Below are 13,438 nucleotides of genomic sequence, written 5' to 3'. Positions count from 1 at the left end.
GTGTCTAGCCAAGGGCCCCATAGCTTATAGAATTTCTTTGGGCACCCCCTAGCCTCATATCTCAGTTTATCACAGGGTAAGGCCTAGCTTGTCTGCATGTTTCTCTGCAGTCAGATGATTGTTGTTAAATAGAGAATATGCACTTGCCCTCCAGAGGATTTACCCTCCTTCCTGACCAGGCCATTTTTTGCAATACGGCGCTGCAGTACTTTTACTGAAAATTGCCTGGTCAAGCAATGCTGTGCCCAAATGAAATGTATGTCCTTTTTTCCCACAAATTGAGCTTTCTTTTGGTGGTATTTGATCGCCTCTGCGGTTTTTATTTTTTGCGCTATAAAAAGAAAAAAGACCAACAATTTTGAGAAAAAAAAATATTTTTTACTTTTTGCTATTAAACATGTCCAGTAAAAAAATTAAACAAATTAAATTACATCATATATTTAGGTCAAAATGTGCTCTGCTCCATGGCTTTGCTAAAAAAAATCCCAATACATGGAAATGAATTGGTTTACATTAAAGTTATAGCATCTACAAATGGCGGTGTATATATACAGGAATTTTTTTCTTTTTTTACTAGTAATGGCGGCAATCAGAGACTTGTAGCGGGAATGCGGTGAGCATTCTGACATTGGGGGGAACTGATTGTGACTGACATCCTCAATGACACCAATACAGTGATCAGTGCTAATAAAAAGTACTAACACAGTACTAATGACACTGGACAGAAAGGGGTTAACATCTGAGGTGATCAAAGGGTTAACTGTGTGCTGTTTTACTGATCACTCTGTGTGTGCTTTACTGTATAAGCACATTGCTTTGTATTGCTCTGCATAGCATGTGCAGGAGCTGACAGGGGAGAAATCTGTATTGTTTCCCCCGTCGGTGATACACAGCGATCAGTGGGTGCCGGCGGGGAATCATCGGCCGGGACCCGGTGATCGACAGGTGATGCAGCCAATGGTGGCGTGGGTAGGGCTCGCCCGTGGCTCATGCATGCCCCCTACCCGTAAATGCAAAATCACGTATATATATGTATTTCTGCTATAGGGCAGTGGGAAAGAGGATATAGTTGTGTATATATCTAATGCCTAACTGGCCGGCCAATGCTTACTACTCAGCCATCAAAACAAATAACCTGCTTATTATAGATTGTCAGTATTAACAAGAGTAACATAATCTCTTTCTATGCTCTTTCCCCATATTGCTTATCCTGTATGACTTACCATTAAAATCTTCAGCTGAGACTATAATAGGTCCCACCCCTGAGCTTCCCAAATACAGCCATGATATGGTCGACCATGCCCAGCATCACTTTGCGAGCTGGACCATCAGCATTGTGTTATTAACACATATACATGCCTGAGAAACCACAATATAACTCAATTTTCTGTTCTACCTGAAATCACTTTATACTTTATCATTCACAGAAAGCAGTGGTTCCCTACTAATAGAGCCTTTTAGCGCTATTAGTTCTTAAAGTGTATGATGAAGCATTTGTTCCAAGGGAGCAGAAAAGAATATCTGATAATTTATATGGAATGAAAACTCTCAAGATAACTTCTAAATCACTGACTGATAATATAGAACTAATAAATAAACATCTTTAATCCATCTAGTAACAACTTGTTATAAAAGGGGGTGTTTATCTGATCTTATGAACTAAATTCAAATATATTTTATAAATATATATTATATAAATTTCATGTGTTTATTCTTTACAGCTTAATACAGTTAGTAAAATGTGAAAATAGGTAAATTAAAGACTAAAACATATTTATTGCTTTAATTTGTGGTATGATCCATTTTATTGTTATTTCTTGTATTATAACTTTTTGAGATTTCCATTCATTCTCACGGTATTTCTCAATAGCCTTCATATAGTTTTGACCTGCACTAAGCTAAAACAATTTGATTTACAGCTTCAGCCTATATATATCTGCGTCCATGCCCTGGTCAAATAACAGATATTTTCCTAACATTTTCTACCAGCTGCAAAGTAAGCTGTTTACAGTATGCAATTAATTGCAACAATTTTCTATTTTCAATTTATCTGTGGCCAAAGGGAGCTCTTGTATGTAATTGGTTTTATAATGTAAGTACTACTACACTTTATCTTCTATCTATGAATTAGATGCTTTTGAATTTTAAGTAGTTTTTATAATTGTCTCATTTGCATTGTTTTGCAAGTTAAGCTCATTCCCATGTGGGTTGACTATCTTTTTGGGACATTTTTGGAGGTTTCTGTTGCTTTTAAACAAAACTTCAAAACTGTGAAATTTTGAAAGAAAAAAGAGCACTGTATATTGAATGTCCTGAAAAGTATGGTGTAAGCTGGATAATAAATATTTTCCTAAACAATGTCAGTACAGATATGCCTATGCTGTTTAACAAGGGAGCTCTAAAGAGTAAATGCCTTTCAAATAGTGAATTAAAGTACATTAAAATGCAATTTTTTTAAAGAGTAGGAAATGGTTAAAACCTCTGTCAGGTTTTTGTTTTGCTATCTTGCTACCATTCATGAGATTTACTTTCACTTAAGGACAGGACATGAGAGGACTTTTTCAGAGTAAGGAAATTCCTCTTTAACCCCTAGCTGTCCAATGTATGCACATACAGTCAGGTCCATAAATATTGGGACATCGACACAATTCTAACATTTTTGGCTTTATACACCACCACAATGGATTTGAAATGAAACGAACAAGATGTGCTTTAACTGCATACTGTCAGCTTTAATTTGTGGGTATTTACATCCAAATCAGGTAAACGGTGTAGGAATTACAATAGTTTGCGTATGTGCCTCCCACTTGATAAGGGACCAAAAGTAATGGGACAATTGGCTTCTCAGCTGTTCCATGGCCAGGTGTGTGTTCTTCCCTCATTATCCCAATTACAATGAGCAGATAAAAGGTCCAGAGTTCATTTCAAGTGTGCTATTTGCATTTGGAATTTGTTGCTGTCAACTCTCAAGATGAGATCAAAAGAGCTGTCACTATCAATGAAGCAAGCCATCATTAGGCTGAAAAAAACAAAACAAATCCATCAGAGAGATAGCAAAAACATTAGGCGTGGCCAAAACAACTGTTTGGAACATTCTTAAAAAGAAGGAACGCACCGGTGAGCTCAGCAACACCAAAAGACCCGGAAGACCACAGAAAACAGCTGTGGTGGATGACCGAAGAATTATTTTCCTAATGAAGAAAACACCCTTCACAACAGTTGGCCAGATCAAGAACACTCTCCAGGAGGTAGGTGTATGTGTGTCAAAGTCAATAATCAAGAGAAGACTTCACCAGAGTGAATACAGAGGGTTCACCACAAGATGTAAACCATTGGTGAGCCTCAAAAACAGGAAGGCCAGATTAGAGTTTGCCAAACGACATCTAAAAAAGCCTTCACAGTTCTGGAACAACATCCAATGGACAGATGAGACCAAGATCAACTCGTACCACAGTGATGGGAAGAGAAGAGTATGGAGAAGGAAAGGAACTGCTCATGATCCTAAGCATACCACCTCATCAGTGAAGCATGGTGGTGGTAGTGTCATGGCGTGGGCATGTATGGCTGCCAATGGAACTGGTTCTCTTGTATTTATTGATGATGTGACTGCTGACAAAAGCAGCAGGATGAATTTTGAAGTGTTTCGGGCAATATTATCTGCTCATATTCAGCCAAATGCTTCAGAACTCATTAGACGCCGCTTCACAGTGCAGATGGACAATGACCCAAAGCATATTGCAAAAGCAACCAAAGAGTTTTTTAAGGGAAAGAAGTGGAATGTTATGCAATGGCCAAGTCAATCACCTGACCTGAATCCAATTGAGCATGCATTTCACTTGCTGAAAACAAAACTGAAGGGAAAATGCCCCAAGAACAAGCAGGAACTGAAGACAGTTGCAGTAGAGGCCTGGCAGAGCATCACCAGGGATGAAACCTAGCGTCTGGTGATGTCTATGCGTTCCAGACTTCAGGCTGTAATTGACTGCAAAGGATTTGCAACCAAGTATTAAAAAGTGAAAGTTTGATTTATGATTATTATTCTGTCCCATTACTTTTGGCCCCTTAACAAGTGAGAGGCACATATGCAAACTGTTGTAATTCCTACACCGTTCACCTGATTTGGATGTAAATACCCTCAAATTAAAGCTGACAGTCTGCAGTTAAAGCACATATTGTTCATTTCATTTCAAATCCATTGTGGTGGTGTATAGAGCCAAAAATGTTAGAATTGTGTCAATGTCCCAATATTTATGGACCTGACTGTATGTGGCCTCAGTGAAGTGCGTCTTCATCCATGAAAGTACATATGGACTTTCCTGTATTTGTGCTGGGTGTCCACTGCACATTGTCTTGGCGAGTCTCAAACTAAAGATTAGGAACTGGGATCAGTGATTGTCCATTACTGGCTAGCATTGTATCTTTTTCTCTTTGCTGGAAGAGAAAAATGGAAAAAAAAAAGAAAAAAAGAAAGAAAGAGAGAGAGAAAGAAAGAAAGAAAGAGTAAGTTAGGGTCAAGGTCAGGGTTTAGAGTCAGAGTCAGTATGTTTTAGGTATTAAAAAGCAAAATGTGCACTATTGTTTCAAGGTCCTACTATGGTTACAAACAACAAATATGCACACACATTGTACCACTGTGATACACACTGTGCATTTGTAAGAAATAATCAGATAAAGCTCAAAACATAATAAAATATAATATTTTAAACTTTTTTAAAGCAGTTTTCTTTAAATATTAAAATAAAACACAAATGCTAAAAAAAAAGGTATAATTTGCCTGGATACACTAAGTACGCTGCTCAAAAAAATTGAAGGCACACTTTTTAATCAGAGCATAGCATAAAGTCAATTAAAATCCTTGGATATTGATCTGATCAGTTAGGTAGCAGAGGGGGTTGTTAATTGGTTCAGCTGCTTTGGTGTTAATGAAATGAACAGGTGCAATGAGACAACCCCCCAAACAGGAATGATTTTACAGGTTGAGGCCACTGACATGTTTCCCTACTCATCTTTTCTGACTGTTTTTCACTACTTTTGCATTTGGCTAGGGTCAGTGTCACTACTGGTAGTATATTTTCAAAAGTATTGGAACACCGCTCCAAATCACTGGATTCAGGTGTTCCAATAATCGCCATGGCCACAGGTGTATAAAATCAAGCACCTAGGCATGCAGACTGCTTCTACAAACATTTGTGAAAGAATGGGTCGCTCTCCGGAGCTCAGTGAATTCAAGTGCGGTACCGTGATAGGTTGCTGTCTGTGCAATAAGTCCATCCGTGAAATTTTCTTGCTACTAAATATTCCACGATCAACTGTTAGTGGTATTATAACAAAATGGAAGCAACTGGGAACAACAGCAACTCAGCCACAAAGTGGTAGGCCACATAAAATGACAGAGCGGGGTCAGCGCATGCTGAAGCGCAAAGTGCACAGAATTCTCCAACTGTCTGCAGAGCCAATAGCTAAAGACCTCCAAACTTCATGTGACCTTCAGATTAGCACAACAACAGTGAGTATAGAACTTCATGGAATGGGTTTCCATGGTTGAGCATCTGTATCCAAGCCTTTCATCACCAAGTGCAATGCAAAGTGTTGGATGCAGCTGTGTAAAGCACGCCACCACTGGACTCTAGAGCAGTAGAGATGTGTTCTCTGGAGTGACAAATCACTCTTCTCTGCCTGGCAATCTGATGGTCATGTCTGGGTTTGGCGCTTGCTGGGAGAACGGTACTTGCCTGACTTCATTGTGCCAAGTGGAAAGTTTAGTGGAGGGGGGTTTATGGCGTGGGGTTGTTTTCCAAGGGTTGGACTTAGCCCCTTAGTTTCAGTGAAGGTAACTCTTTATGTGTCAGCATACCAAGGCGTTTTGGACAATTTCATGCTCCTATGTTTGTGGGAACAGTGTGGGGATGGCCCCTTCCTATTCCAACATGACTGCGCACCAGTGCACAAAGCAAAGTCCATAAAGACATGGATGAGCGATTTTAGGATGGAGGAACTTGACTGGCCTACATAGAGTCCTGACCGCAATCCGATATAACACCTTTGGGATGAATTAGAGTGGAGATTGAGAGCCAGGCCTTCTTGTCCGACATCAGTGCCTGACCTCACACATGTGCTTTTGGAAGAATGGATAAAACATTCCCTTAGACACACTCCTAAACCTTGTGGACAGCCTTCCCAGAAGAGTTGAAGCTGTTATAGCTGCAAAGGGTGGGCCAACTCAACACTGGACCCTACGGGCTAAGACTGGGAGGCCATTAAAGTTAATGTGCGTGTAAAAGCAGGCATCCCAATACTTTTGGCAATATATCATATCTGAGCTGAGACTAAATCTTCTGATCAGAATATGACATTGGCTGTTCATTATACCTCAGCCTTGAATGCGAGCAATAGCATATTCAAGTAGCAATCATTGAGCAAATCAAATTTAAAATGATTGTGTTTAGGTAATAATTGGTACATGTATTGATGCCTTCATATATGTCAATTGGTCTTTCAGTTCTTACTGTGTAGATTAAGTATGAAATACCTCAATGAATAAACTATATACAGTCTGTTTGTTTTTCCACAGAAAGACAAAGAAGATCAGTGGCTTGAGAAGAAGTTTCTTGGAAATAAAGATCATATAGTTCTAGAGCATCTACAGTGGAATATGGAATATGAAGTTCAGATTATAGCAACAAATAGGCTTGGTCAATCTGAGCCAACAATGTATGAGTTTATAATGCCACCAAAACCCAACATTATCGCTGGTATGTGCACTGTCCCATCAGTTGTTGCTTCCACATAATGTATGTGTTGCATTTCTATGGGTCTTTTTAATACTCTGTTATTCCTTTGCTATAAGTGAATTTCATCTCTTCAAACATGCTATCTTTGTTTTACCTTTTCTGCCTTTAAACACTAATAAGATACATTGTAAAGGATGATGTTAAGGGGAATACTGTCAATAATTTGGAATTGTATTTCAAAGACTGTTTATAAAATAAGCATTGTTAGGACTAGTGTTATTGAAGGTTTTTTGCAAATGAATGTGGTAATGACTGGATTGTTTTGAAATTTGATTAGTAGCACTTTTTAAAACACCTTGAAGTACGAAACAAAATGATGCTAAAGTCAGAGATCTTACCAAGTGTGCAGTGATTGTGTGCAGACACCTTGTGAGGCCTACCAGTACTTGTATTTATGCTTTAATACAATAAGAGGATACGATATAGGAAGAGGCAGCACAATTAGTCAGCATTGCTGCAATGCAATGAGCATAGTAATAGGAGGAAAAAGCAAAGTGACAAATTGATGAGCTCTTTAGTGTGCTGCTTCTCTTTTCGCTGCCCAGAAATTATGTGGGGAGTTAATGTGTTATTTAACTGCATCACAGATAATTTATGTCTCCTGCTCTGCCATGCAGGGCTGTGCTGTGTGAAAGAGCTGTGTAAATATCAGGACTGGATAGACAGAAATACAAATCTTTTGGCAAATAAAAATGCTACCTTATGGGCATTTCATCTGTATATTTGGCATATTTTCTGTAGTACAGTTTGAAGGAGACAATTTAAATGAACAAGTAAAGATTGACCAGTTCCCAGCACAAAAACAGGAAGAAACACACATATGACTGAACTAAATTACAGATCCTTTTGGCATGTAAACAAATAACATACGTTTATTGTGACAATCCATCTTTCTGTAACTCCCACAGTACCAGATGCAAAAACAAAACAAGCAATAAAAAAAAGGTAAGACACCACCAGCTTACCATTTTGTTGCTTCCTAAAGCAATGGTAAATATTTTTACTTCAACTTTAGTTGGGTGTTAATGGCATCAAGTAAATAAGTAAATCCATATATTTTATGCAGCTAATAAAGTAAACTAACCAATATAAGACAAGTTATTGACAAATATATATATTTTATATTAGTTATGTGGAAATTGGTACACGATTATGATTAAAGATAAAAAATGATGTCTGATCTACTGGGCATTATAAATGTTATTTGGGTCCAAATGGCTACCAGTTCACATTCACTCTAAAACTGGAGTGTTTGGTGAACAGTCTTTATGCAACATAGCTAATGCAGAAGTAGTTGGCCTGGACACTGCAGCCAAAAAACAGTAGTTGTTTGAAGGAGGGAGAGGGTCTTGGGGCACCTACAAAAGCAATTCCTATGTTCTTAATGACTTATTGTTGGCAGGTGGATCTTGTCAACTGCTGGTATTTGTTTCTAAAGGACACACTTTATTTTTAAACTCCAATAACAAAAAACTAAAACCAAAATCAAAGTAACAGCCAGAGCTTCACACTATTGTAGATCAATCCTACAATAAACAGAAATATTATTTTATTACAGTAGAACTCTCCATTAATACAGACATAAGCTAAATGCGAACATAACATACTGCTCCTCAGGGTACTATCTTTTGTAGCTTTTCAAACTTTGCTTTTGCTTTTCATATACAGTTTTCAGACCTATACAAAATAAAATCTCCAACATCCTCCCTTGCTCACCAAATGCCCAACCCTGTTCATAGGACTATACTCCCTACCTTTCCAAAGAAGACATTAAAGGCCCTTACAGCCTGGTTCTCTTTCCTTAGAAATACAACACACCATCTCCTCATTATCCTATTGTAAAAGCCCAGTTTGAGATGACTTCAGAGACACATTTTGTAAACAACTAAAAGACAGGATTTCATGCATACTTGAGGCCATCTCTCAGCACAAGCACAATAAACTAATTTCACCTTGATCCTAAAGGAAGAAAAAGACTACACCCTGCTTCTTAGGTACCACCCAAACTGTCTAGTAAATGCAGACCCTAAAATATAACTATAGACACAACTTTTTTTTAGATTTGGAAATAGTGGAGATGGATTAGAACACCTATCAGTTTTTTTTCTGTCTATGCCCCCATCAGGGGGGATTCATTCTCTCTATTTGTCCTGTTTATCATTATCATTGAAAGTGAAAGTAAAAGAAAATCCCAAATTTTGGACTGTCCCCAGAAAAATAGCAGAGGCAAAATCTTCCAAAGGGGACACTCATTTTCGTGACCTGGGGTCCCCAAGAAATTCTCTTAATTTGCAGGGATCTCCTCTCACTTCCTGTTTGACTATGGGATAGAAAGTAAAAGTAAATATCTCCAATGGGAAAAAGATAAAAAAATAAACATTACAGGGGTTATACCCTCCCTTACTGTATCCAAACTGAAAAAAAGTTTTGCCTATAATTCTGCTTTAAGGTATTTGCTAAACATATCACTAACAGAATCCAGTCTTATATTTCCTCTTTGATTCACACTAAACAAATGGATTTGACCCATTTTGAGAGGCCTGTGACAACACAAATCCATATGATAAAATAAGGCACTTGATCATCTGAGCTGGAATTTCTGGAAGCTACTCTACAGCATATTGGCATCCCCCCTCTTCTTGCGGAATATAGCAACCCTATGACCCATATTCATGCCAACAACTTTTTATCTGACCCCATGACCATAATTAGCAATGGAACATTTTGCCTGAGTGATTCAAGATAACCTCACCATCCAGTGCCTCTCTGTAAGTGGGCAACACCACAAAAATCAGATGCATGCTGTTGTACATTTTGAACCCGAGAGTAATATTTCCTATCTGGATTATTTATATGTGCTTTGACCACTTCAGAAGTCTTCTGTATTAATGCTAACTAAAAACTGGCTCAGGAACCACCCCTCTCAGTGGCTGCCCCAACTCCCCTTCTACCCTCTGTTTTCCCTCTCTGCTTTTTATGCTCACATATCTTCTCTCCACTCTGTTACTTTTCCCTTTTCTATCCCCCACCAGATACCTTCCTTTAGTACACATGATATTTATATACTTGCACCTATCTACTCATGTGCTTCCCACCTTAACCAATTTACAATGCAGGGCACTTTTGGATCATACGTGTCCTACTAACTTGGTTGTTGATATTTTCTCTCAGAGATTGTGTAGCTAATTGTCTGGTCAGCACAGAGAGGTAAGTGAGCGCTAAAATCAACTGAGCTGCTGAAACACCAAAAGGGTAGCAAAAAACCTCCAAAACATCAATATAAATTGGGTGCAGCGCTAAAACCATAACATAACGGGTGCCATTTTCACAGAAAAAAACAAAGTCAGTGCCATTTAGATCACCAGGGAGTCTAATATGCATTACAATCACCCGAAAAGGGTTACAATCTATGTCAAAATGGATATAATCAGCAAGAGTACTAATTATAGTATTAATGGGAGCAGTGTATTCCAACTTAAATAGATTACCCTCAGGGAATAGCCACAGCGCATGCACGCTAGATCCCAGGTACCTACAGTGGGGATCGAAAGTTTGGGCACCCCAGCTAAAAATTTGTATTAATGTGCATAAAGAAGCCAAGGAAAGATGGAAAAATCTCCAAAAGGCATCAAATTACAGATTAGATATTCTTATAATATGTCAACAAAAGTTAGATTTTATTTCCATCATTTACACTTTCAAAATAACAGAAAACAAAAAAATGTCATCTGCAAAAGTTTGGACACCCTGCAGAATTTATAGCATGCATTGCCCCCTTTGCAAAGCTGAGACCTACCAGTGTCATGGATTGTTCTCAATCATCGTCTGGGAAGACCAGATGATGTCAATCTCAAAGGTTTTAAATGCCCAGACTCATCTGACCTTGCCCCAACAATCAGCACCATGGGTTCTTCTAAGCAGTTGTCTAGAAAACTGAAACTGAAAATAGTTGACGCTCACAAAGCTGGAGAAGGCTATAAGAAGATAGCAAAGCGTTTTCAGATGTCAATATCCTCTGTTCGGAATGTAATTAAGAAATGGCAGTCATCAGGAACAGTGGAAGTTAAAGCAAGATCTGGAAGACCAAGAAAAATATCAGACAGAACAGCTCGCAGGATTGTGAGAAAAACAATTCAAAACCCACGTTTGACTGCACGATCCCTCCAGAAAGATCTGGCAGACACTGGAGTTGTGGTACACTATTCCACTATAAAGAGATACTTGTACAAATATGGTCTTCATGGAAGATTCATCAGAAGAAAACCTCTTCTACGTCCTCACCACAAAAATCATCGTTTGAACTTTGCAAATGAACATATAGACAAGCCTGATGCATTTTGGAAACAAGTTCTGTGGACCGATGAGGTGAAAATTGAACTTTTTGGCCGGAATGAGCAAAGCTACGTTTGGAGAAGAAGGGGCACAGAATTTAATGAAAAGAACCTCTGTCCAACTGTTAAGCATGGGGTTGGATCAATCATGCTTTGGGGTTGTGTTGCAGCCAGTGGCACAGGGAACATCTCACGAGCAGAAGGAAAAATGGATTCAATAAAATTTCAGCAAATTTTGGATGGTAACTTGATGCCATCTGTGAAAAAGCTGAAGTTAAAGAGAGGATGGCTTCTACAAATGGATAATGATCCTAAACACACCTCGAAATCCACGGGGGATTACATCAAGATTCGTAAACTGAAGGTTTTGCCATGGCCTTCACAATCTCCTGACCTCCACATAATTGAAAATCTATGGATAGACCTTAAAAGAGCAGTGCGTGACAGACAGCCCAGAAATCTCAAAGAACTGGAAGACTTTTGTAAGGAAGAATGGGCAAAGATACCTCAAACAAGAATTGAAAGACTCTTGGCTGGCTACAAAAAGCGTTTACAAGCTGTAATACTTGCCAAAGGGGGCAGTACAAGATATTAACTCTGCAGGGTGCCCAAACTTTTGCAGACGCCATTTTTTTGTTTTCTGTTATTTTGAAAGTGTAAATGATGGAAATAAAATCTAACTTTTGTTGACATATTATAAGAATGTCTAATCTGTAATTTGATGCCTTTTGGAGATTTTTCCATCTTTTCTTGGCTTCTTTATGCACGTTAATACAAATTTTTAGCTGGGGTGCCCAAACTTTCGATCCCCACTGTATATATGTAAGGCTAGATATATAAAAAAACGGCTTACATATAAGCATAGGTCAATCAGTAAATCTTGCATCAAGATGGATGCATACAAATATATGTAAAATCAAGTAAGTCGAATAATAGTATGCAAAACTGGTGAAAACACTGGCACAGACATAAAATAGATATCAATATATATAAAATGAAATACATATATAATGATAAATAATTATAAATAAATATAAATAAAACGGATCAGATAAATCAAATAAAAATATACAAATATGTAGAACACCTAATTATAAAAATGAAATAAATAAATAAACTTTAATAAAATTAATAATAAAAATATGATAAAAATAATACTAAAATAATCCTAAAATTCGCAATGATGGGGATGGGAGTAAAATCAGCCACAAAGGAAGGTGAAAAATGGGGGTAAAAAATATAAAAAGGTATATAAAATGCAAAAAGCACACATAAATAAATAAATAGATAAATGAGAGGGGGCAACTATTCAACTATTATCTATAAAGCAGTTTATGTCTATGTCATATGGATATCCATTGTCATTTATTGACAGTCAACCTATCTTTCCATTTATGATGGTTTATGATGATCTCATGTCTGTGGGATGTGCCAGACACAATTTGCATCCTGAACTCTGAAGAAATAGGCATTCTAGTCAGAGCAATTACTATGGCTTCTTCCTTCCTATAAACCAGAGGTTTGTTGCTGCTGTACTCTCTTTCCTTGCAGAGGCTTACTGTCATAACATAAGCATGTGGAATCCAAGATATTGTAATTAATTTGGCTGGAAAAAATCTGTAGACCTTTAGCTCTGGGTTTTACCTGAATGCATGCAACTTACATTTTCCACAACTACTAAAACCAGCAAAATAATTTTTATCTTCTGTAGCACAAAAAAGGAAAACAAAAATGAGAAACCTTTTTCTCATCAATGTCTTTAAAGTTGCGGTGACAAATACCTTTTGGGAAATGCAGGTGTAAGTATTAAATCGATACAGTGGAGTTCAGTATTTATATGGATTAACTGTGATAAGAGTTTATTAATTCTTCAGATGTCAGGGCAAATAGTCTCTTGAGCAATTTTGAAAACACCAAGTAAAATCTCTGTAGGATAACATGTCATAGATCTTGGCAATTTTTGACAATAGCAGTAATTTTCCAGTTAATCGAAAAATATTCTTTTGTATTCCATGACCTAAAAATATAACAAGAGGATGTACTTGATATAAACAAGCAAATTTGTGCAGACTGACATTTGAAGTAAAGTGGACTGATTCATAGATAGTGTACATCAAAAATATCAACCAATCAATATGCCAATCTTTATATTTTTATATTTGTTCTTAACCCTTTTAAGCAAATATAAAATGGCACAATTCTTCAGTAGAGATAAAGTAAAGCATTTATAGAAATCTAGTAAGCATGTTGCCTGCTTTGATTCTGATACCAGGATGTATAAGCATTAGTACTGAGATAAAGTTTTAAAGTTGTTTA

General features: G+C 37.5%; 1 protein-coding gene across 3 annotated transcripts in view; it reads left to right on the top strand.

Annotated features, from left to right (window-relative positions):
• NCAM2 (neural cell adhesion molecule 2) overlaps positions 1–13,438 on the top strand; it is a 515,560-nt gene that overhangs the window by 448,345 nt on the left and 53,777 nt on the right. For all 3 annotated transcript variants that reach the window (XM_089657373.1, XM_089657374.1, XM_089657375.1), the window contains one exon: positions 6,572–6,752. In XM_089657373.1, the coding sequence (XP_089513499.1) occupies positions 6,572–6,752 (181 nt within the window). The remainder of the gene's footprint in view (positions 1–6,571; positions 6,753–13,438) is intronic.

Source organism: Staurois parvus, unplaced genomic scaffold (assembly GCF_062004578.1).
Source record: "Staurois parvus isolate SC_StPar_1 unplaced genomic scaffold, SC_StPar_1.0 ptg000988l, whole genome shotgun sequence".
Classification (NCBI taxonomy): Eukaryota; Metazoa; Chordata; class Amphibia; order Anura; family Ranidae; genus Staurois; species Staurois parvus.
Note: the sequence above shows the minus strand (reverse complement) of the source record. Positions and strands in the feature narration are given on the sequence as shown.